Source organism: Salmo trutta, chromosome 1 (genome assembly GCF_901001165.1).
Source record: "Salmo trutta chromosome 1, fSalTru1.1, whole genome shotgun sequence".
Classification (NCBI taxonomy): domain Eukaryota; kingdom Metazoa; phylum Chordata; class Actinopteri; order Salmoniformes; family Salmonidae; genus Salmo; species Salmo trutta.
The window spans coordinates 27,460,846-27,485,997 of NC_042957.1; the positions used below are offsets into that span (position 1 = coordinate 27,460,846).

The 25,152-nt window shown below is 42.6% G+C and overlaps 1 protein-coding gene across 3 annotated transcripts; it reads left to right on the forward strand.

The window, feature by feature from the left end:
• The first annotated feature begins 734 nt into the window (after nucleotides 1–734).
• Nucleotides 735–24,970, forward strand: LOC115192767 (ralBP1-associated Eps domain-containing protein 1). Of its 3 annotated transcripts, none has more exons than XM_029751600.1 (19): nucleotides 736–1,425; nucleotides 3,021–3,144; nucleotides 7,756–7,949; nucleotides 8,118–8,280; nucleotides 8,592–8,656; nucleotides 10,481–10,646; nucleotides 11,107–11,170; nucleotides 11,421–11,575; nucleotides 11,712–11,833; nucleotides 12,260–12,340; nucleotides 14,098–14,185; nucleotides 14,373–14,471; nucleotides 14,627–14,699; nucleotides 14,797–14,995; nucleotides 18,216–18,389; nucleotides 18,502–18,588; nucleotides 22,962–23,101; nucleotides 23,235–23,340; nucleotides 23,509–24,970. In XM_029751600.1, the coding sequence occupies exons 1-19, from the start codon at nucleotides 1,273–1,275 to the stop codon at nucleotides 23,575–23,577; spliced, it is 2,322 nt and encodes a 773-aa protein (XP_029607460.1). In that variant the 5' UTR covers nucleotides 736–1,272; the 3' UTR covers nucleotides 23,578–24,970. The 3 variants fall into 3 exon arrangements, with proteins under 3 accessions (XP_029607480.1, XP_029607460.1, XP_029607470.1); XM_029751610.1 differs by having other exon boundaries at nucleotides 8,124–8,280; XM_029751620.1 differs by lacking the exon at nucleotides 12,260–12,340 and having other exon boundaries at nucleotides 735–1,425.
• Nucleotides 24,971–25,152: the final 182 nt, after the last annotated feature.

Sequence of the window (25,152 nt, forward strand, 5' to 3'; positions counted from 1 at the left end):
CTCTAATCAAGTTGTATCGACCTTGACTAACCTGTTCCCCCACACATTGATTCTGCACTGGTACCCCCTGCATATAGCCTCGCGTCTGTTATTTTATTGTTGCTCTTTAATTATTTGTTATTTTCTATTTTCTTCTTTTTTTTAATTTCAGTTTATCTTAATACTTATTTTTCTTAAAACTGCATTGTTTGTTAAGGGCTTGTAAGTAAGCAATTCACTGTACACCTGTTATATTCGGCGCATGTTGCAAATAACATTTGATTTGATCAACGTCTCAAGGATGATCAAAGGAAATTGGATGCACCTGAGCTCAATTTGGAGTGTCTGTATTTAATTTCCAATACATTTGCAAACATTTCTAAAAATATGTTTTCACTTTGTCATTATGGGGTATTGTGTGTAGATGGGTGAGAGAAAAAAAATCAGTTTAATCCATTTTGAATTCGGGCTGTAACACAACAAAATGTGGAATAAATCAAGGGGTATGAATGCTTTCTGTGAAGTCCCTGTATCAATGTCTCCTGTAAGGCCAGGTTCTCGTTGTCTCCTCATCATACGCGAGGGAAACAACAGCAGTTTATAAAGGCTGCACCTTCCGCAATGAAGCTCCCATGCCTGGTCAATCACAGCCATGACATTCTAGTGGTGATAGTGCATCAGATATTACAAAGAAATATTATACATTAACTATGGCATTTTTTATGATCCGGGCGCCGCTCACTCGCAACGTCTGTACGATGACATCACGGGGCATAGGACTGGTGGCTCTGACTGATGGAGAAAAGAGCCAGAAGACCCTGAAACTTTACGTCTAACATCATTTTGAATTATTCAGACTTGATTGAAGCATACGGCAACGGAATAGAACCGGAAGAACTCCGTTTCATTTACCGTTGAATACTGACACCCAGTCTCGGAAGTTGACAATTGCTGACTTGAGGCTGGTTTTCTACCTGGCTAGCCAGCTACGTTAGCTAGCTGCTAACAGCTTGTAACGTTAGTAGCGAAGCCAGATAGTCTAACTTTATCCATTGATAAATAGCAAAGTAATAATCCGACATAGTCAATTGTTCTAACTAGTCGGTACGTAATATTGCGACAGGGCTAGTTTCTGGGGACATCCAAGACCCCTTCTTGCCATAACCAGCATTTAGCTAAGCTATTTAGCAAAGCTAACCAGCAACATCGCTCTTTCGCACTTTTTGGGTCCAGTTCAGGCAAGTAAGGATAACGAAACAGCTAGTTCGCTAAACGGGTACTTTTTATGCCATAATGGAAAGTTTAACATTAACTGATGGAGAGCAGAAGTATTACTCTGATTTGTTCGTTTATTGCGATACGGACAACACAAAGAAAGTGGCTTCCAATGGCAGAGTTCTTGACCTTTTCCGGGCGGCCCAGCTACCCAGCGAGGTTGTCCTGCAGGTGGGCTACCTAAATTAACTAGCCAGCTAAACGTATCAATCTGTCAAATGTGATAGAGGTGTGTTTGTCATGTATGTGGCGTTCATGTTGACAGTGGTTAACGTGACGACACACCTTATACTTGCCAGTTAGCAAAGTGAAAAGGTCTTTGCTGCATCAGGCTAACTAGCAAAGCATGCTACCAAGAATATAGTTAAGTAGCTAGCGTTACATTTTATTCATAGCCACATGTTCTCTCAACACCACCGCTATTTATTGTCAATGTTTTTCTAGCTGTCTTTCTGCTTGATATTCTTGCAATTTGAATCATAAACTATCTTAATTATCCCAACTTGTTTTTGTAGCTAACCAGTTTAAGTCGACAGCCCACTTCCTCTCTTGTGTATTTAATACTTTGTTGCTTGCTGGACTGGATACAAAATGTACAGTATAGACACACTCTTATTTGTATCACCTCGATACTATTCGAAGGTCATAGTGCTCATTTGACTGATTAACATTAATCCAATCCAATATGTGAAGCCAGTAAAATGTGCATTGTAGCAACGACTGTGTTACTTGAACATAGTCATGTTCAGCTATTTCTTTGTATATTCGTGCTGTTATCAATTTGTGGGCTGACGCCAACATTTCTGTTACGGTTGAAGGTTTGCTGGGCTGTCTTTCATTCAAAGTGTCATTTATTGACCTGCTCAGTTTAATTTCTAGGCCACTTGTCCTGGTGTAGGCTATAGAATTCATGTGATAGGAAGGGGTGTGACTCAGACTTTTGTTTCAACAGTTACTGTGCTCTTTTGTGGGCCATGATGTATGCTTTTATTTCCTCCCTAATGCTGTTATGGTTGTTCATTATTCTGAAGAATAGGCCTAATCCATGATCCATAAATCTGAGATGTGAAATGTTGCCTGGGTCTGTCTGTGGTCTATTTCCCATTGAAATGATGCAGACTCACTAGGCCTTGGCTGGTAGTTATATTTCTTACCAACGTTGGTCCAACCCTATAGCACCGCAATGGCAAAGTCTCAGGGAATAGGTCTTCAACTTGCCGTATACATCTAATTCAGATGCATCCTTGTAGAAATGTCAGACCATTTTGTTTTATGACGACACAAGTCACATTGCTCAGTGAGCACACGAAGCAACATCTGTCTTTCTGCGTTAGTTAGGAAGCAATGTCCTTGGAACTCTCTCTGTGAGAGACTGCAACATTCCCTTCCATTATCAACTATTTGGCACAAAACAGTAATGCGTGAACACAATAGTGAGTTTATATCACTCTACAGACCTACAGTATGTTGATAATAAGATGAACTGCCCCTCCCTACCTTCAGGCTATGCTCAAACCCTACACCCCAACCCGAGCACTCCGTTCTGCCACCTCTGGTCTCTTGGCCCTTACGAGACGGCAGCTCCTACTCAACCCAGTCCAAGCACTTCTCTGTCCTTGTATCCCAAGGATGGAACCAGCTTCCCCCTGAAGCTAGGACAGCAGAGTCCCTGCCCATCTTCTGAAAGCGCCTGAAACCCTACCTCTTCAAACAGTATCTTAAATAATCCCCCTCAAAAAGACTGAAATGTAAGTTTGTTGTCTCAGATCACAGAGCTCTGTGGAGCCACTCGCCTGGGCCATTTTGGAAGGAGCCAGTTTTACATTGCACTGAAACTCATCGCTGTAGCCCAGTCCGGACTGCCTCTCCGAGTAGAGAGCCTCAATTCTGGTTAGTAAACATGTCTGGATTCTCCATCTATTAGGAATTAACCACTAATGTATGAGAGAGGGTATTAGCACCTGGGGGCACACCGGACAATGTTTATATCTTTTTATGTTTTCCTTTGGTGCGGTTTCAGTTAAATTCAGTCACCTATATTGAAGGGAGAGTAGCATAGTCATGTGTTTTTCACAATGGCACTCAGTTGACTTCAAAACAAAACTGAATACAGTGCATTCGGAAAGTATTTAGACCCCTTGACTTTTTCCACATTTTGTTACGTTACAGCCGTATTCTAAAATAAATTCAATTGTGGGTTTCCCTCATCAATCTACACCCAACCATAATGACAAAGCAAAAGCATTTAAAAAAAAAAAAAAACCAACTGATTACATTTACTTATGTATTCATTTAGACCCTTTAGTCAGTACTTTGTTGAAGCACCTTTGGCAGCGATTACAGCCACGGGTCTTCTTGGGTATGATGTTACAAGCTTGGCACACTTGTATTTGGGGAGTTTCTCCCATTCTTCTTTGCAGATCCTCTCAAGCTCTGTCAGGTTGGATGGGGAGTGTCGCTGCACATCTATTTAAAGGTCTCTCCAGAGACGTTCGATCGGGTTCAAGTCCGGGCTCTGGCTGGGCCAATCAAGGACATTAAGAGACTTGTCCCAAAGCCACTCCTGCGTTGTCTTGGCTGTGTGCTTACGGTCGTTGTCCTGTTGGAAGGTGAACCTTCTCCCCAGTCTGAGATCCTAGTGCCTGTCATGCCTTTTACTGAGTGGCTTCCGTCTGGCCACTCTACCATAAAGGCCTGATTGCTAGAGTCCTGCAGAGATGGTTGTCCTTCTGGAAGGTTCTCAAATCTCCACAGAGGAACTCTAGAGCTCTGTCAGAGTGACCATTGGGTTCTTGGTCACCTCCCTGACCAAGGCCCGCTCTAGGAAGAGTCTTAATGGTTCCAAACTTTTTCCACTTAAGAATGATAGAGGCCACAGTGTTTTTGGGGATCTTCATTGCTGCAGACATTGTTGGTACCCGTCCCCAGATCTGTGCCTCGACACAATCCTGTCTTGGAGCTCTATGGACAATTCCTTTAACCTCTTGGCTTGGTGCTTGCTCTTACATGCACTGTCAACTGTGGGACCTTTTTATATAGACAGGTGTGTGCCTTTCCAAATCATGTCCAATCAATTGAATTTACTGCAGGTGGACTCCAAGATGTATAAACTTCTCAAGGATGATCATTGGAAACAGGATACACCTGAGCTCAATTTTGAGTCACAGAGCAAAGGGTCTGAAGACTTATGTCAATGTATTTCTGTTTTTTTATACATTACCCAAAATTTTTAAAAACCCGGAAAAAGGGAAGGGGTCTGAATACTTTCCGAATGCCCTGTGTGCTCCCTAGAGATGAGCTGTGTTTAAATGCATATACTGTCAACATAGAGGATATGTCACCCAAGTTTCATATCTGAGTCCGTTAATAAGTAACAGGATGCAGAGATATGGATGGGTCAGAGATGGAGTGTGATTTTACAGGAAATGAAGACCACTATACAGTACCAGTCAAAAGTTTGGACACACCTACTCATTCAAGGGTGTTTTTTTTTCTTTTTACTATTTTCTACATTGTAGAATAATAGTGAAAACACAAACTATTAAATATCACATATGGAATCATGTAGTAACCAAAAAAGTGTTAAACAAATAAAAAATATATATATTTGAGATTCTTCAAAGTAGCCACCCTTTGCCTTGATGACAGCTTTGCACACGCTTGGCATTCTCTCAACCAGCTTCATGAGGTAGTCACCTGGAATGCTTTTCCAACAGTCTTGAATGAGTTCCCACATATGCTGAGCACTTGTTGGCTGCTTTTCCTTCACTCTGCGGTCCAACTCATCCCAAACCATCTCAATTGGGTTGAGGTCGGGTGATTGTGGAGGCCAGGTTATCTGATGCAGCCCTCCATCACTCTCCTTCTTGGTCAAATAGCCCATACACAGCCTAGAGGTGTTTTTGGGGTCATTGTCTTGTTGAAAAGCAAAATGATAGTCCGACTAAGCGCAAACCAGATGGAAAGGTGTATCGCTGCAGAATGCTGTGGTAGCCTTGCTGGTTAAGTGTGCCTTGAATTCTAAATAAATCACAGGCAGTGTCACCAGCAAAGCACCATCACACCACCACCTTGCATGCTTCACGGTGGGAACCACACATGTGGAGATCATCCGTTCACCTACTCTGCGTCTCAAAAAGACATGGCAGATTTCCACCGGTCTAATGTCCATTGCTCGTGTTTCTTGGCCTAAGCAAGTTTCTTCTTCTTATTGGTGTCCTTTTTAGTAGTGGTTTCTTTGTAGCAATTCAACCATGAAGGCCTGGTTGACGCAGTCTTCTCTGAACAGTTAACGTTGATGTGTCTGTTACTCTGGGAAGCATTTGAGGGGAAACTGAGGCTGGTAACTCTAATGAACTTATCCTCTGCAGCAGAGGTAACTTTGGGTCTTCTTTTCCTGTGGCGGTCCTCATGAGAGCCAGTTTCATCATTGCACTTGATGGGTTTTTGCGACTGCACGTGAAGAAACTTTTCAAAGTTCTTTACCTTTTCCATATTGACGTACTGTTACCTTCATGTCTTGAAGTGATGATGGACTGTCATTTCTCTTTGCTTATTTGAGCTGTTCTTGCCAAAATATGGACTTCGTCATTTACCAAATAGCCCTATCTTCTGTATACCAACCCTACCTTGTCACAACACAACTGAAATTCCACAAATTAACTTTTAACAGGGCACACCTGTTAATTGAAATGCATTCCAGGTGACTACCTCCATGACGCTGGTTGAGAGAATGCCAAGAGTGTGCAAAGTTGTCATCAAGGCAAAGGGTGGCTACTTTGAAGAATCTCAAATATATAAATATATTTAGATTTATCACTTTTTTGGGGTACTACATGATTCCTTGTGTTATTTCATAGTTTTGATGTCTTCACTATTATTCTACAATGTAGAAAATGGTACAAATAAAGAAAAACCCTTGATTAGGGTAGATGTGTATAGACTTTTGACTGGTACTGTATATACAAAAGCATGTGGACACCTTCAAATCAGTGGATTCGGCTGCTTCAGCCACACCCGTTGCTGACAGGTGTATAAAATTGAGCACACAGCCATACAATTTCCATAGACAAACATTGGCAGTAGAATGGCCATACTGAAGAGCTCAGTGACTTTCAATGTGGCACCGTCATAGGATGCTACCTTTCCAACAAGTCTTATTTTTTTATTTTCACATTTCTGCCCTGCTCAACTAAGTGTTATTGTGAAGTGGAAACGTCTACGAACAACAACGGCTCAGCCGCGAAGTGGTAGGCCACACAAGCTCTCAGAACGGGACCGCCAAGTGCTGAAGCGTGCAGCGTGTAAAAATTGTCTGTCCTTGGTTGCAACACTCATTATCGAGTTCCAAACTGCTTCTGAAAGCAACGTCAGCACAATAATTGTTTGTCAGGAGCTTCATGAAATGGGTGTCCTTGGCAGAGCAGCCGCACACCAGCCTAAGATCACAATGTGCTATGCCAAATGTCAGCTGGAGGGGTGTAAAGCTTGCCGCCTTTGGACTCTGGAGCAGTGGAAACTGGAGTGTTGAATCACGCTTTACCATCTTGCAGTACGACAGACTAATCTGGGTTTGGCGGATTCCGGGAGAAAGCTACCTGCCTCAATGCATAATGCCAATTGGGAAGTTTGATGGAGGAGGAATAATGGTCTGGGGCTGTATTCATGGTTCGGGCTAGGCCTCTTAATTCCAGTGAAGGGGAAATCTTAGCTACAGCATACAATGACATTCTAGACAATTCTGTGCTTCCAACTTTGTGGCAACAGTTTGGGGAAGGCCCTTTCCTTTTTCAGCGTGACTGTGCCCCTGTGCAGAAGTTGAGGTCCATACATAAATGGGTTGTCGAGATCAGTGTGGAAGAACTTGACTGCCTGTACAGAGCTCTGACCTCAACCCCATCGAACACCTTTGGGATGAATTGGACCGCTGACTGCGAATCCAGGCCTAATCGCCCAACATCGCTAATAATCTTGTGGCTGATGGAGGCAAGTCCCTGCAGCAATGTTTCAACATCTAGTAGAAAGCCTTCCCAGAAGAGTGGATGCTCTTATAGAAGCAAAGGGGGACCAACTCCATATTAATGACCATGATTTTTGAATGAGATGTTCGATGAGCAGGTGTCCACATACTTTTGGTAATGTAGTGTACAAGCGAATAATAGAGAACAAATTCATCAGGAAATTGCACAGCCTAAACAGGAAGCTGGGCCAGAGATATTGGAGGAAAAGACTCAAAGTACTTCTTGAAAACCTGAACATTAGGCTTTGTAAAGCACCTTTTTGATACATCACTTAAGTAAATTGGGTAATACTTAACTGATGTGGTTAATAATGCAGCTGCAAACAAATGTTGTGGTTATCATTTTCAACACTTTTGTAGGCCATGTTGTAATAGGCCATACTAGACGACAGCAACTGACTAGTCAAGTCCTGCTAGTTGAAACAACTATAGCTAGAAGGAATTTGAGGCAGTGTTGTAATCTAACAGTTTCTCATCTACAGTCAAGGACTTGCCTCTGCCTCGCTTTGTTGTGGCCAAGAATGAACAGGAGGCCAGACACACAGCCATGTACCCAGACTCTGAGAACCAGGGGTCATACCAGGGCGTAATCCCACGACCCCCAGGCCGAGGGCAGGTCAAGAAGTTGTCTGCCCATGAGGTCATCCAGCCCTGCGTGCCCACAGTAGAACCACAGGTCATTGCCCCTCTGAGCGTTTCTCTTATTAAGAGATCTCTAGTGGAGAAATATATTTGATAAACTATTTGAATGATCTAGTTTCTTGACAGATTTATCTGTCAATTACAATTCAAACTTTGATAGACATTTAGGTTTTAATCTGATGTTATTTACCACTCTTTGAAGCTGCAGCCTGACACCACGTCCCCTGTGGTGTCTCCTCACCAGTCCCCTCCCACCTCGCCCCACTGGAGAAAGCACAAACGTCAGGCCAGCGGGGGGAACGTAGAGAGACAACCTGTGGTTGTGGCAGGTGCTGTCTGGACACCTTTCAGAGAGGCACAAGCAGGTACACACTCCACACAACAACCTGTATCCTCTGTGAATGTTAGTCTGACAAGGTTTACAGTTTCAGATGTAGATGTGTATTAACAACTGTACACAGTTATGCATCGTTTTGGCTTTCGCCAGTCATACAACTATTACATAGCTTGCTAGGTAAGTGAGGTTCAGCCAATAAACAGAACATGATTATTGATGACATAAGTGTCTCTAGTCCACTCACTCAATGCTTGAGTATGCTCACTGCATCAGCTAGAAGGAGCTCTGTGTAATTTAATTGCCCTGTCCTGAGGCTGTGTAACTCTCCTCTCTCTACAGGACCTGTGGTGTCAGGTGATGGGATGTGGTCTGCCAACTCTCCTCCCCCTGTTCAGGAAAGCTGGGTCAGTTTAAAAGATGCTCATCCCCCCTCATCCAGCACACTCCCAGTAATACATTCCTCACCGGTCCAGGTAGTGCAGCAAATGCTTCTATGGACCTGTCATATTTCTCGTAATGGCTTAAAGGCATAGAGATGGAGATGGCCTATTTCACTAGATGCTCTATTTCATTGGCTAATGTTTCCCCCTCATAAAACTACATACAGTGCATTCGGAAAGTATTCAGACCCCTTGACTTTTTCTACATTTTGTTACGTTACAGCCTTATTCTAAAATGTATTAAATTGTGTTTTTCCCCCTCAATCTACACACATTACCCCATAATGACTAAACGAAAACGGGTTTTTAGAAATGTTTGCACATTTATAAAAATAAAGACTATCACATTTACATAAGTATTCAGACACTTTACTCAGTACTTTGTTGAAGCACCTTTGGCAGCTATTACAGCCTCAAATCTTAGGTATGACGCTACAAGCCTGGCACACCTGTATTTGGGGAGTTTCTCCCATTCTTCTCTGCAGATCCTCTCAAGCTCTGTCAGGTTGGATGGGGAGCATCGCTGCACAACTATTTTCAGGTCTCTCCAGAGATGTTCAAGTCCAGGCTCTGGCAGGGCCAGTCAAGGACATTCAGAGACTTGTCCCAAAGCCATTCCTGCGTTGCCTTGGCTGTGTGCTTAGGGTCGTTGTCCTGTTGGAGGGTGAACTTTCTCCCCAGTCTGAGGTCCTGAGCGCTCTGTAGCAAGTCTTCATCAAGGACCTCTTTGTACTTTGCTCCGTTCATCTTTCCCTCAGCCCTGACTAGTCTCCCAGAGACTTCCGCTGAAAAACATCCCCACAACATGATGCTGCCACCACCATGCTTCACCGTAGGGATGGTGCCAGGTTTCTTCCAGACGAGACCCTAGGCATTCAAGCCAAAGAGTTCAATCTTGGTTTCATCAGACCAGAGAATCTTGTTTCTCATGATCTGAGAGTCCTTAAGGTGTCTTTTGGAAATCTCCAAGGGTGCTTTCATGTGAGTTTTACTGGGGAGTGGCTTCCGTCTGCCCACTCTACCATAAAGGCCTGATTGGTGGAGTGATGCAGAGATGGTTGTCCTTCTGGGAGGTTCTCCCATCTCCATAGAGGAACTCTGGAGCTCTTTCAGAGTGACCATCAGGTTCTTGGTCACCTCCCTGACCAAGGCCCTTCTCCACCGATTGCTCAGTTTGGCTGAGCGACTAGCTCTAGGAAGCGTCATGGTGGTACTGAACTACTTCCATTTAAGAATGATGGAGGCCACTGTGTTCATGGGGACCTTCAGTGCTGCAGAAATGTTTTGGTAACCTTCCCCAGATCTGTGCCTCGACACAATCTTGTCTCGGAGCTCGACAATTCCTTCAACCTAATGGCTTGGTTTTTACTCTGACATGCACTGTCAACTGTGGGACCTTTATATAGGCAGGTGTGTGTGCCTTTCCATGTCCAATCAATTTAATTTACCACAAGTAGAAACATCTCAAGGATGATCAATGCAAACAGGATGCACCTGAGCTCAATTTCGAGTCTCATATCAAAGGGTCTGAATACTTATGTAAATACGGTATTTCTGTTTTATTTTTAATACATTTGCAAAAATGTGTAAACCTGTTTTCGCTTTGCCATTATGGGTTTTGTGTGTAGATTGATGAGGACAAAATATTGAATCCTTTTTAGAATAAAGCTGTAATGTAACAAAATGTTAAAAGTCAAGGGGTCTGAATACTTTCTGAATGCGCTGTAACTACTGCGATAAGTCAGGACTGTTCTTTTCTCTCTAAATGTTTCACATGACTGGCTTTAGGAGAACTCTTCGATACGAACGGTTGCATCTGCGACAACAACCAATGAAACCCAAAGACAGTCCAGTGGTGGTTATGACGACCCCTGGAAAATCACAGACGAGCAGAGACAGTATTACATAAATCAGTTCAAGACCATCCAACCAGACCTCAACGGTTTCATTCCTGGTGAGTAGTGAGCTTTGTGTGAAACCACCTTTTACACATATTCACCTTCATTCTGCAGTTGCTTCATCCATTTTTGGACTAATAAATTAATGTTATTCAAGAATCAAAGGGTATATACATTAGAAATGCCTAATAAGTTAAGTTAAACTGTCATACTCCATCAGAACCCAAAATATGTTTGTTTTACACCAATGGTTGTAAACAAACAGTTTATAGCCTCTCAACATATTAAAGATAGTTTTTAACATATTGGCTGGTCAGTCCTTGTATCCATTGCTCTGCCCATTCAATTTTAGTGGTTACATTTCTCCAGGCCTATGCCTCAGCTTTTTACCAAAACAGAGGCAGGGAACCACTTTGTTTCAATTAAGGATTGGCCCTTTAAATGTTACAGGGACTGGCTGTTATGCTACAGTGATTGACCCAGCACAAACAGTTTTTCCCTTCGTCTACATTTCAGGTTCTGCCGCAAAAGAATTTTTCACAAAATCAAAGCTACCTATTCTTGAACTGTCCCACATTTGGTAAGTTATTAGAAAGAGGGCTATTGGCTTTAGTTGAGATGCTCCTCATATGTTATGATGGAATTATATTATGAACCACCTGCTTTATTCTAAATCCAGGAAGCAATACCAAAGAATGGAAAACATAACTCTTCAGTTAATGAATTTGGATACCTCTTGTCCAGTGATTGAATTCACAAGGGATTCGAGCAGTTTAAAATTCACGAGTGTGTTTAGTCTTTTTTGCTGACTCACATTTTTTGTATTACAGGGAGCTGTCAGATTTCGATAAAGACGGGGCGTTAACACTGGATGAGTTCTGTGCTGCATTTCATCTGGTTGTTGCTAGGAAAAACAGCTATGATCTTCCCGAAAAGCTGCCGGAGAGTCTTATGCCAAAGCTTATTGACTTGGATGACTCGGCAGGTAAAAGCTGGTGCTCTCCTGCTATATAATCTGTCCAAACCTGGCCTTGGGACCGTCTGCTGCAGACAGTTGATTTATGAAACACAGAGAGAAATGGAACCGTCATCCTGATGATAATAAATGTTCCATGTTCCAGAGATTCCAGACCAGGCCCCTGACGTGGGCTACTCGGGCTCCCCCGTGGAGGTGACACCCAACAAGTCCCCCTCCATGCCCTCACTCAACCAGACCTGGCCTGATCTCAACCAGGGCAATGAGGTTGGACACCGAACCACCACATGTTGTCACTGTAAAATAGGACATCGTTGAACTTTTGCCATTCCAGCATTTTGCAAATTACTTCTCAATTAAGTGATCGATAAGGATCTTTCCATTGCCCGGTTTTAGTAGCTGTCCGCTTGCAGTAATTTCTTAATTCAGTATCTTTCTTATCCATTTTTGAGAAACACAGATTAGTACTTACAGAAAGCTACAATTGTTGATATTCTCAATCAGTCAGTTTGCTCCATTTCTGTTAAGCTAGTTATCATGGTTCCAGTCAATATCCATCCCTTCCTCACTATAATGAATGGATAAGTGATAGTAAATGCAGTTCCTCACCCCTCCTGTGTGAGAGCAGTGGGGTTTGTAACTGGCAGTGGGGTTTGTATCCTGTGTGCTGATGTGTTTCTGCTCTGTCTCTAGCAGTGGGAGACTTTTAGTGAACGCTCCTCCAGCTCACAAACTCTGACCCAATTTGATTCTAACATTGCACCAGCTGACCCTGTAAGTCCATCACTTAGTATGCCTGTTTTAGTATAAATGATGAAATTAACCCAAGGGCTAATTAAGATCTCGCTCAGAGTGCATGTACTTAGTGCTACTGAATCCACCGCAACTGCAGTGCCCATGTGATTTTTGCTTGCTTAGCTTTTTTTTTGTCCCATACTATGATTAAGAATATGACATTGTGGGCCCTACAAGGTCCTGGGATATTTTAAATGTTAGCAAAATTGAATGTCTTTCTTCATTTTTTTTACTCTTTTCTACATTGTAGAATAATAGTGGAGACATCAAAACTATGAAATAACACATGGAATCATGTAGTAACCAAAAAAGTGGTAAACAAATCAAAGTAACCACCCTTTGCCTTGATGACAGCTTTGCACACGCTTGGCATTTTCTCAACCAGTTTCATGAGGTAATCACCTGGAATGCATTTCAATTAACAGGTGTGCCTTGTTAAAAGTAATTTGTGGAATTTCTTTCCTTCTTAATGCGTTTGAGCCAATCAGTTGTGTTGTGACAAAGTAGGGGTGGTAAACAGAAGATGGCCCTATTTGGTAAAGACTTAGTCCATATTATGGCAAGAACAGCTCAAATAAGCAAAGAGAAATAACAGTCGATTACTTTAAGACATGAAGGTCAGTCAATCCATAACATTTCAAGAACTTTAAAAGTTTTTAAGTAATGTTGCAAAAACTATCAAGTGCTATGATGAAACTGGCTCTCATGAGGACTGCCACAGGAAAGGAAGACCCAGAGTTACCTCCGCTGCATAGGATACGTTCGTTAGAGTTAACTGCACCTCAGATTGCAGCCCAAATAAATGCTTCACAGAGTTCAAGTAACAGACACATCTTAACATCAACTGTTCAGAGGAGACTGCATGAATCAGGCCTTCATGGTCGAATTGCTGCAAAGAAACCACTACTAAAGGACACCAATAAGAAGAGACTTGCTTGGGCCAAGAAACACGAGCAATGCACATTAGACCGGTGGAAATCTGGCATGTCTTTTTGAGACGCAGAGTAGGTGAATGGATGATCTTCGCGTGTGTGGTTCCAACCATGAAGCGAGGAGGTGTGATGATGTGGGGGTGCTTTGCTGCTGACAATGTCCGTGATTTATTTAGAATTCAAGGCACACTTAACCAGCATGGCTACCACAGCATTCTGCAGCGATACGCCGTCCAATCTGGTTTGCGCTTAATGGGACGATCATTTGTTTTTCAAAAGGACAATGACCCAACACACCTCCAGGCTGTGTATGGGCTATTTGACTAAGATGGAGAGTGATGGAGTGCTGCATCAGATGACCTGGCCTCCACAATCACCCGACCTCAACCCAATTGAGATGGTTTGGGATGAGTTGGACCACAGAGTGAAGGAAAAGCAGCCAACAAGTGCTCAGCATTTGTGGAAACTCCAAGACTGTTGGAAAAGCATTCCAGGTGAAGCTGGTTGAGAGAATGCCAAGAGTGTGCATAGCTGTCATCAAGGCGAAGGGTGGCTACTTTGAAGAATCTCAAATGTTAAATATATTTTGTTTAACACTTTTTTTGAAAAAGAAATACCTTTGAATGAGTAGGGGTCCAAACTTTTGACTGGTACTGTAGATCTTCAGTTTTCTCAATCTGCATAATTGCCATGAATGGAGACCCTTTCTAGCCTTTTACAAACTGTTTTGACACTATGAAAGATTTCAATCCTAATGGCAGTATACGGGCTTATGGTCAAACTAAGACACCTCTGTCCTTACAGGATACAGCCATTGTCCACCCTGTCCCCATCCGGATGACCCCAAGCAAGATCCATATGCAAGAGATGGAGCTGAAGAGAACCGGAAGTGGTAAGATACTTTCCCCATATGATAAGAGCACGTAAACATATCAGAAGACCGAGCTCTGTCTTCTAAAGCAGTGGAGACTGGAGAGACTAGCAACTCTCAAGAATTTTACTGAGAAGTAGTGAAGGGATGCGCTGTACCTCTTTCTATATACTGTTAAGGGAATTGACCGTCTTTTTCATTCCTGAAGACCACACACATCCTACAAGTCCCCTGATGGCTAAACCACCTGACCTCTCTGAAGAAACCAAGCTTGCCACCTCTATGAAGTTTGTAACTGCTAACTCTGGTAAGTGTCTCAAGGGATGTGCCATTATCATAAAGAATTTAGGACAGTTGCAAATTTTAGGTAGGTCATATTTCCTAAACTAGATCTGTGACCATAATTATATTGCATTTCCTTGAGGCATGGTTAAAGATACAATACTCATTTCTGTCCTGAAGGTGATGGTTATAGCAGTTCAGATTCCTATACTTCAGATCAAGACCCAATTACAAGTGTTGTAACAAGACAAAGGTAAGTTGGTCTCAAAATCTAGAGATATTTGATGTCAAAACACATGTTTTGTTTATTGAAGAGTTTTTGAATGGTAAGCTCACTAGCTGTGTTGTAGGTCTCATTCTGGGACGTCTCCTGAAGGACTGAAGGTGGTGGCTGCCCCCCCACCGCCACCCCCCAGACCACACGCCTCCCACTCCCGCTCCTCCTCTCTAGACATGAACAGAAGCTTTGCGGCTGTCCCCACCGGGCCACAGTTGGCTGGAGTTGTGGCCTACCCTCCAGCCGTGCCTCCTAGACCACTACCCACACAGGTAGAACTATCAGCACAGAGCTGAAGACTTATCAAAATGTTGCCGCCTCTGTGTAGTCTTTTAATAGGAAATGTTAAATGCTGAAATCTCCTTTTTGTTCTATTCACTCTACAGACTATTACTACTACTACTACTACTACTACTACTACTACTACTACTACTAAGGGAGTGAACATTATTTATAATAAGGGTTACATGGAGAAAATCGAACCTCTGAAATGAAAATGGATAGCCTTCCCTTGGAAAAAGTGATATACACACACCCAAAATAATAATTGAAACGAAGTGGATAGCAGAGAACACGTCTACTGTTTACCCTCACTTCTTGGACACACCATAGCCTTAGATATGCAGTTTTAGAAACTGTTCTTTCTTCTGTAAGCATTACATGGCAACGCAGGAGTTATTTATTTTTTTTGCACAGGGCTGCGGGTCAGAAGGTTGTGAGTTCAGAGACAACTGTGGACAGAGCTCCTTTATAGTAAAATCTATCATATTTGCAGGTCAGAGAGAAAAATTGCATTTTAGAAACATTTCATGCAATTCTACATTTTACATATTAGCAGAATCTTTTTTAATACCACATAAATTACTGAAATTACAGGCTAAGAATGGACCGATGTGTGTTCATCTTGTCACATTTCTCCAATACCAAATCAGTGTGTTTTGTTTGCAACAAAACTGTTCATGTTTGCAAATAATCATTAGGAATCTGAGCATGGTACTTTCAAAAGTTAAGCCTACCTTTCCACCCCAAACAGAGTAGCCCTATCGATGCATAGAAATGTAAGCTTTAACTACTGGCTACTCTTCTTCTGTGGCTTAACCCAATAAGAGAAGGTCACAAGTGTTTCCCTAAAAGCTGTCTGGGTTTAAATATCTTCTATTGTACAGAAAGTGAATACCTTAATCAATTGATAGTGACAGAATTTGATTACTTCCCAAGCAAAGTACATTTTTGTATCTGCTGTAGAAACTCAATGATATCCCAGGTATTTTACCACTTGTTTCTATCATAAAGCGTCATGGACCAAAGCACTGTTATAGTTTACTTTATATAATGGGATCTGTAATTTTTTTCCCCCCTGTAAATCTTAAGATAACAATGTGTAGGCCTGTGCTTTTTGCCATTTTCTTTAATAAAAGGTAGGCCTATGGCAAATCTATGGATATAGCAACCTAACTTTGCCTAATAGCCTAATTTTGTCTGTCAAACAGGTAGGCCCAACACTTTCTTAAATAGGAAGAAATAGGCTCCAACACAGTCCTCTTGTTGGTACTAAAGTCGAATTAAAACTTTATATTAATAATGCCTACTGTCCGTTGGTTGTGCTGCTGCTTCAAGTTTCAGCACCACAATGTTACTCGAATCAATAACTCTGAAAACATCATGGGCAAGAAAAAAAAACTGAACGGAACATAGGTTGTGCTCTGACTAGCCTATAACCTAAGATATTGCATTTTTGGACTAGGCCTAATCAGAAGTAATTTCTGGAAGAAGCCTTTGACTCACCTCCTGAACTGCCGCCACTGTAGGCCTGCACAGCATTGGTGAGACTTCACACAAAAAAGGTTTTGATCAGCAAGAGCAGAGCAGCCCGGGGCTCAGGGTTGGAATATCCATTGCAGTGTGTAATGCAGCCTAGTTTTATTTATACCATCCCAGCAGCTATCTTTGTAATATAACTTTGATCTGTGCTTCTCCGATCATGCACTTCATAGCCTATAAGCTATGGATAATTTGATTGAGACTACACTAAACAGCCTGTAGGCGCACTTGATATTGCATGCCAGGCGGAGAATCAGCGATGAGGGGCAGCATCAGGCGCATATATACACACACCGTACCAGTCAAAAGTTTGGACAGATCTACTCATTTAAGGGTTTTTCTTTATTTTTACTATTTTCTACATTGTGGAATAGTAGTGAAGACCTCAAAACTATGAAATAACAAATATGGAATCATGTAGTAATGAAAGTGTTAAACAAAATATATTTTATTCTTCAAAGTAGCCACAGTTTGCCTTGACAGCTTTGCACACTCTTCGCATTCTCTCAACCAGCTTCATGAGGAATACTTTTCCAACAGTCTTGAAGGAGTTCCCACATATGCTGAGTACTTGTTGGCTGCTTTTCCTTCACTCTGCGGTCCAACTCATCCCAAACCATCTCAATTGGGTTGAGGTCGGGTGATTGTGGAGGCCTGGTCATCTGATGCAGCACTCCATCACTCTCCTTCTTGGCCAAATAACTTACACAGCTTGGAGGCATGTGTTGGGTCATTGTCTTGTTGAAAAACAAATGATAGCCCCACTAAGCTCAAACCAGATGGGATGGCGTATCGCTGCAGATGCTGTGGTAGCCATGCTGGTTGCTGTGGTAGCCAAGTATGCCTTGAATTCTAAATAAATCACGGACATTGTCACCAGCAAAGCACCATCACACCACCACCTCCATCCTTCACGGTGGGAACCACACATGCGGCGATCATCCGTTAACCTACTCTGCGTCTCACAAAGACATGGTGGTTGGAACCAAAAATCTCAAATTTGGACATCAGACCAAAGGACAAATTTCTACCGGTCTAATGTCCATTGCTCGTGTTTCTTGGCCCAAGCAAGTTTCTTCTTATTATTGGTGTCCTTTTAGTAGTGGTTTCTTTGCAGCAATTCAGCCATGAAGGCCTGATTCACACAGTCTCCTCTGAACAGTTGATGGTAACTCTGGGTCTTCCTTTCCTGTGTCGGTTCTCATGAGAGACAGTTTCATCATAGTGTTGATGTTTTTTGCGACTGCGCTTGAAAAAACGTTCAAAGTTCTTGATTTTCCGTATTGACTAACCTTCATGTCTCAAAGTAGTAATGGACTGTCGTTTCTCTTTGCTTATTTCAGCTGTTCTTGCCATAATATGGACTTGGTATTTTACCAAATAGGGCTGTCTTCTGTATACCACCACTACCTTGTCACAACACAACTGATTGGCTCAAACACATTAAGAAGGAAAGAAATTCCACTAATTAACTTTAAAAAAATACTAAACACTCCCCTTGACTGAAATTGAAAAACCATGACCCTCCCCCATTTTTCTCCAGGTACCTATTCAGTAAATTTCAATCCACCCCTTAGTCATTGACTAAGTAATCTCCAATTCAAGGTTGTGTTCTGTTTTTCAATATGCAGTGTTAAGTCTGAACCCTGTGATTATCCCCTTTGTCCCCAGACCTCGGGTCCCCATAGTGGGCATCGCTCAGATGAGGGCCTGGCAGCTCATTCCACTACCTCGCCCCAGCAGATCCCGGAGCAGCCCAACTTTGCTGACTTCAGTCAGTTCCAGGCGTTTGCTGCCTCAGATCAGCCCAGCGATGACGGGGAGAAGCACCCAGAGAGTCTGCCGGTAAGTCAAACACAGTAAAATACAGAACCACCTTGCAGTTGGTGAACCTAACCCGGTTATATCATCTGTACTCCTGTTATAATAAGACAGACTGTTCATTCTCCGTTCACAGGTAGAGAAGTCTTCAGAGGGTGCTGGGCCTTTGAGAACTGTGAAGAGTGATAACCAGGAAGAGCGAGCTGCAGCTACTGTGAACTCTGTAAGTAATTGACTTATTTAGACCATGATGCTCCTCAATCAATCACCACCACTACCTCGTACCTCAGTACACTGACTCGGGAACCTGTTCAGTGGCTTGCGAAAATATTCACCCTCCCTTGGCATTTTTCCTATTTTGTTGCCTTACAACCTGGAATTAAAAAATATATTTTTTGTGAAACACACAAGAAATAAGACAAAAACAGAACTTGAGCGTGCATATCTTTTTTGCCCATTCTTCAAGGCAAAACTGCTCCAGCTCCTTCAAGTTGGATGGGTTCCGCTGGTGTACAGCAATCTTTAAGTTAAACCACAGATTCTGAACTAGATTGTGGTCTGGGCTTTGACTAGATCATTCTAAGACATTTAAATGTTTCCCCTTAAACTACTCAAGTGTTGCTTTAGCAGTATGCTTAGGGTCATTGTCCTGCTGGAACGTGAACCTCCGTCCCAGTCTCAAATCTCTGTAAGATTAAAACCGGTTTCCCTCAAGAATTTCCCTGTATTTAGCTCCATCCATCATTCCTTCAATTCTGACCAGTTTCCCAGTCTCTGCTGATGGAAAAACATCCCCACAGCATGGTGGTGGCAGCATCATGGTGTTCTCGGGGTGATGAGAGGTGTTGGGTTTGCTCCAGACAGCGTTATCCTTGATGGCCAAAAAGCTCAATTTTAGTCTCTTCTGACCAGAGTACCTTTTTCCATATCTTTGGGGAGTCTCTCACATGCCTTTTGCCGAACACCAAAAGTGTTTGCTTATTTTTTTTCCTGGCCACTCTTCCGTAAAGCCCAGCTCTGTGGAGTGTACGACTTAAAGTGCCACTTGCTTGGTGGTGCCCCTTGCTTAGTGGTGTTGCAGACTCTGGGGCCTTTCTGAACGGCTAAATATTTATATATACTGAGATCATGTGACACTTAGATTGCACACAGGTGGACTTTATTTAACTATTTATTTGACTTCTGAAGGTAATTGGTTGCACCAGATCTTATTTAGGGGCTTCATAGAAAAGGGGGTGAATACATACAGTTGAAATCAGAAGTTTACATACACCTTAGCGAAATACATTTAAACTCAGTTTTTCACAATTCCTGACATTTAATTCCCTGTCTTAGGCCAGTTAGGATCACCACTTTATTTTAAGTGTGAAATGTCAGAATAATAGTAGAGTGATTTATTTCAGCTTTTTATTTCTTTCATCACATTCCCAGTGGGTCATTAGTTTACATGCAGTCAATTAGTATTTGGTAGCATTGGCTTTAAATTGTTTAACTTGGGTCAAACGTTTTGGGTAGCCTTCCACAAGCTTCCCACAATAAGTTGGGTGAATTTTCGCCCATTCCTCCTGACAGAGCTGGTGTAACTGAGTCAGGTTTGTAGGACTCCTTGCTCACACACGCTTTTTCAGTTCTGCCCATACATTTTCTATGGGATTGAGGTCAGGGCTTTGTGATGGCCACTTCAATACCTTGACTTTGTTGTCCATAGGCCATTTTGCCACAACTTTGGAAGTATGCTTGGGGTCATTGTCTATTTGGAAGACCCATTTGCGACCAAGCTTTAACTTCCTGACTGATGTCTTGAGATGTTGTTTCAATATATCCACATAATTTTCATGCCTCATGATGCCATCTATTTTGTGAAGTGCGCCAGTCCATCCTGCAGCAAAGCACCCCCACAACATGATGCTGCCACCCCCGTGCTTCACGGTTGGGATGGTGTTCTTCGGCTTGCAAGCCTCCCCTATAGGACTCGTTTTACTGTGGATATACACTGCTCAAAAAAATAAAGGGAACACTTAAACAACACATCCTAGATCTGAATGAAAGAAATAATCTTATTAAATACTTTTTTCTTTACATAGTTGAATGTGCTGACAACAAAATCACACAAAAATAATGAATGGAAATCTAATTTATCAACCCATGGAGGTCTGGATTTGGAGTCACACTCAAAATTAAAGTGGAAAACCACACTACAGGCTGATCCAACTTTGATGTCATGTCCTTAAAACAAGTCAAAATGAGGCTCAGTAGTGTGTGTGGCCTCCACGTGCCTGTATGACCTTCCTACAACGCCTGGGCATGCTCCTGATGAGGTTGGCGGATGGTCTCCTGAGGGATCTCCTCCCAGACCTGGACTAAAGCATTCGCCAACTCCTGGACAGTCTGTGGTGCAATGTGGCGTTGGTGGATGGAGCGAGACATGATGTCCCAGATGTGCTCAATTGGATTCAGGTCTGGGGAACGGGCGGGCCAGTCCATAGCATCAATGCCTTCCTCTTGCGGGAACTGCTGACACACTCCAGCCACATGAGGTCTAGCATTGTCTTGCATTAGGAGGAACCCAGGGCCAACCGCACCAGCATATGGTCTCACAAGGGGTCTGAGGATCTCATCTCGGTACCTAATGGCAGTCAGGCTACCTCTGGCGAGCACATGGAGGGCTGTGCGGCCCCCCCAAAGAAATGCGACCCCACACCATGACTGACCCACCGCCAAACCGGTCATGCTGGAGGATGTTGCAGGCAGCAGAACGTTCTCCACGGCGTCTCCAGACTCTGTCACGTCTGTCACGTGCTCAGTGTGAACCTGCTTTCATCTGTGAAGAGCACAGGGCGCCAGTGGCGAATTTGCCAATCTTGGTGTTCTCTGGCAAATGCCAAACGTCCTGCACGGTGTTGGGCTGTAAGCACAACCCCCACCTGTGGACGTCGGGCCCTCATACCACCCTCATGGAGTCTGTTTCTGACCGTTTGATCAGACACATGCACATTTGTGGCCTGCTGGAGGTCATTTTGCAGGGCTCTGGCAGTGCTCCTGCTGCTCCTCCTTGCACAAAGGTGGAGGTAGCGGTCCTGCTGCTGGGTTGTTGGCCTCCTCCACGTCTCCTGATGTACTGGCCTGTCTCCTGGTAGCGCCTCCATGCTCTGGACACTACGCTGACAGACACAGCAAACCTTCTTGCCACAGCTCGCATTGATGTGCCATCCTGGATGAGCTGCACTACCTGAGCGACTTGTGTGGGTTGTAGACTCCGTCTCATGCTACCACTAGAGTGAAAGCACCTCCAGCATTCAAAAGTGACCAAAACATCAGCCAGGAAGCATAGGAACCTAGAAGTGGTCTGTGGTCTATATTGGGGGTGTCTTGCTTGTTGTCTATTCCATTTGCACAACAGTATGTGAAATTTATTGTCAATCAGTGTTGCTTCGTAAGTGGACAGTTTGATTTCACAGAAGTGTGATTGACTTGGAGTTACATTGTGTTATTTAAGTGTTCCCTTTATTTTTTTGAGCAGTATACTTTTGTTTCCTCCAGCATCTTCACAAGGTCCTTTGCTGCTGTTCTGTGATTGATTTGCACTTTTTGCACCAAGTACATTCATCTCTAGGAGACAGAACGCGTCTCCTTCCTGAGCGGTATGACGGCTGCGTGGTCCCATGGTGTTAATACTTGCGTACTATAGTTTGTACAGATGAACATGGTACCTTCAGGCATTTGGAAATTGCTCCCAAAGATGAGCCAGACTTGTGGAGATCTACAAGAACATTTTCTGATGTCTTGGCTGATTTCTTTTGATTTTCCCATGATGGCAGGCAAAGAGGCACTGATTTTGAAGGTAGGCCTTGAAATACATCCACAGGTACACCTCAAATGATGTCAATTAGCCTATCAGAAGCTTCTAAATCCATGACATAATTTTCTGGATTTTTCCAAGCTGTTTAAAGGCACAGTCAACTTAGTGTATGTAAACTTCTGACCCACTGGAATTGTGATAGTGAAATAATCTGTCTGTAAACAATTGTTGAAAAAATGACTTGTCACACACAAAGTAGATGTCCTAACCGACTTGCCAAAATTTTGTTTGTTAACAATACATTTGTGGAGTTGTTGAAAAACAAGTTTTAATGACTCCAACCTAAGTGTATGTAAACTTCTGACTTCAACTGTATACACGCACCACTTTTCCGGGGGTTTTTTGATTTTTGTTTTTAAATACGTTTTTTTTTTTTCACTTCACCAATTTGGACTATTTTGTGTATGTCCATTACATGAAATCCAAATAAAATACATTTACATTACAGGTTGTAATGAAACAAAATAGGGAAAATGCCAAGGGGGTGAATACTTTTGATAGGCACTTGTTATTTTGTTACTGTTTTCATTTGTATCTATTTGTTCATTTTCTTTTAACTGTATTGTTGGGAAAGGGCTTGTAAGTAAGCATTTCATGGTAAAATCTGCACTTGTATTTGCCACGTTAGACAAATAACATTTTGATTTGATGCCAATACTGGGGGCCTCAATGTCCTCCTTTCCTGCAAATGGTTAATTTCAGATTTATACGGTGTGTTTTATTTTTTTCCCTGTCAGGCCAAAGGGTCCATCATGGCCCCCCCACCAAAGCCTGTCCGCCGGAGACTGAAGTCTGAGGATGAACTCCAGGAAGAGGCCCTCCCCCTGAAGTCTAACGTCATAGCCACTGTTCTAGCTGCACAGCCATCCATTCCCAGGTAGGAACAGGGGCTCCATATGAATCTGAATAGTGACTGGTCTTTCATTCTTGATTTATATATCTTAGATTCACTATCTTAGATCACGCATTGAAATGAAGACATTTTAAGTTTTGAATAAAAAAAATTGCAGGTCGGTTGGGAAAGATAAAAAAGCAATTCAAGCCTCTATCAGAAGAAACAAGGAGACCAACACAGTCTTGGCCAGGCTCAATAGTGAATTACAGCAACAGCTAAAGGTAGGGGAGTGTTTGAACACAGTACATGCATACTAACCAATCTGTTAGTGAACTGAACCTGAGGCTTGATTTTGAACATTTTGGCATTTAAAAAAAATCACTGCCTTTAAAAAGGTTGAACTTCAATCCTAATTTTAGGTGGTTTATCCTGTTGTTTTTCATTCATAGGACTTGCTAGAAGAGAGGATATCTTTGGAGGTTCAACTGGAACAGCTTAGACCATTTTCCCATTTGTAACCTGTTTGTGTGAGGAGGACAAGTCCATGAGAGCAGATAGGAGAGATGCACATGTTGTTCTCCCGATGTCCACTCCCTCTGTGTTCTGCTGTCTACTGTGGGAAACGGACTCTGTCACCGACTGACTGACTACAACAACACACCCTGAGTCGCCCTCATCAGACAGAGTACAGTCTTACCAGAGCGGCTGGGATGGGAATGTCACAAATATTGGCACTTTTATTTATCAAAGAAATAAAGATTATTGTAGACGTAAATCCCTTATAACAGGTATGGACAGGCCCCCGAGGCCAGCCAGGCAGGTATAGAACTGGAACTTGAGTCATGGGGTACTGAAGGCCAAGTTCCCTCCCCATTCTTCCCCATGATGACAAGTGCCCGGTTCACTGAATGAGAGGAGCACACTGTGGTCTGTCTGTCTAATGTGTGTGGGCCTGGCTGCCCGGGCCCTGTCAAGGACAGATAATCATACCAGCGAGGGCATTGGGTGAGGAGAGGGGAGGAGTCTATGGGAGATGATGCTCTATCCTGGAGCACCTTGGACTGATCATGTGACAGGAATTTATTAATGTTCCAGTTTATTACTGTGTGTGGATGTATGTGGGCAGGCAACGGTTACAAACTGCACAATGCAACAAGTGTATGTATGCGTTCTTTTAGTTTTTTTCACTAGTCTTCTGCCATTTGATCCTTAACACAGTGAGCTGTATTACCTTGTGAAGTGATCGAACCCCAGATGACGGAACACCTTTTAGTTTTCGCTCCTGGCTCTGTAGTTGCTCATGCTGACGCTGCCTGTGAGAGAGGTCCTTGTGAGATATGATAACCAACTATGGAAGTGAGACCTGACTGAAAAGACTGCACCCCCCCCTCCGTTTTTTTATTTTTGTTTCCCCTCTGACACCATTTGTATTTTTACCTGCATGTTGTTCATGTTCTTATCTAGTATGAAGACTGCGCTTAAAAATAAACCACTTGATTTCTACCTGTATATCTTACCTAGTATGACATTGTGGTGGTACCTAAACATTGTATAACTCTTTGTTTTCCTGGAACTTCCTGTTTTTTTTTTCTTAACCTGTCCTCAAATACCTTACTCCTGGCGTTCAGGTTTCCACTTTAATCTATTCCCCCTGTATTGAACCTAGGTGAGCCTTCTTTTCCCTGCTGTTCAAGTTGATGTACTGTAAAAGGGTTATGTTGTATATTGTATATGATACACACCTTTTGATCTCATATGTACATTTGCATTAATTGCTGACTAACAGCAAATATTCTATTTAATTGCTTATTATGGCTGTGGGATGATGTTTAACTGCATGGATATATCTCTGCAGAATGAACTAGCAGCTGTGTGATTTATACACAAAATAAAGTGACAATATTTTAACCACCTTTTTCCGGTTCAAAGGTTATTGTTGATGTGACTGACTCAAGCAGTCCCAAGGAATAGCAGCTGTGTGATAGTTGATACATTTTAACGCTTGATTGTAAAAAATTATGCATTCTAGTCTGATAAGATCCTTCATCAGCTGATGTAACATTTTTCATAGAACTTAGGCAAGCAAATAATCA

Excerpts from the sequence above, each read along its gene's own strand:
- LOC115192767 (XM_029751600.1), top strand. The coding sequence starts at position 1,273 with ATGGAAAGTTTAACATTAACTGATGGAGAGCAGAAGTATTACTCTGAT. Across the intron at positions 11,834-12,259 it reads ATCTCAACCAGGGCAATGAG|CAGTGGGAGACTTTTAGTGA; the intron begins GTTGGACACCGA and ends CTCTGTCTCTAG. Across the intron at positions 23,341-23,508 it reads AATTACAGCAACAGCTAAAG|GACTTGCTAGAAGAGAGGAT; the intron begins GTAGGGGAGTGT and ends TTTCATTCATAG.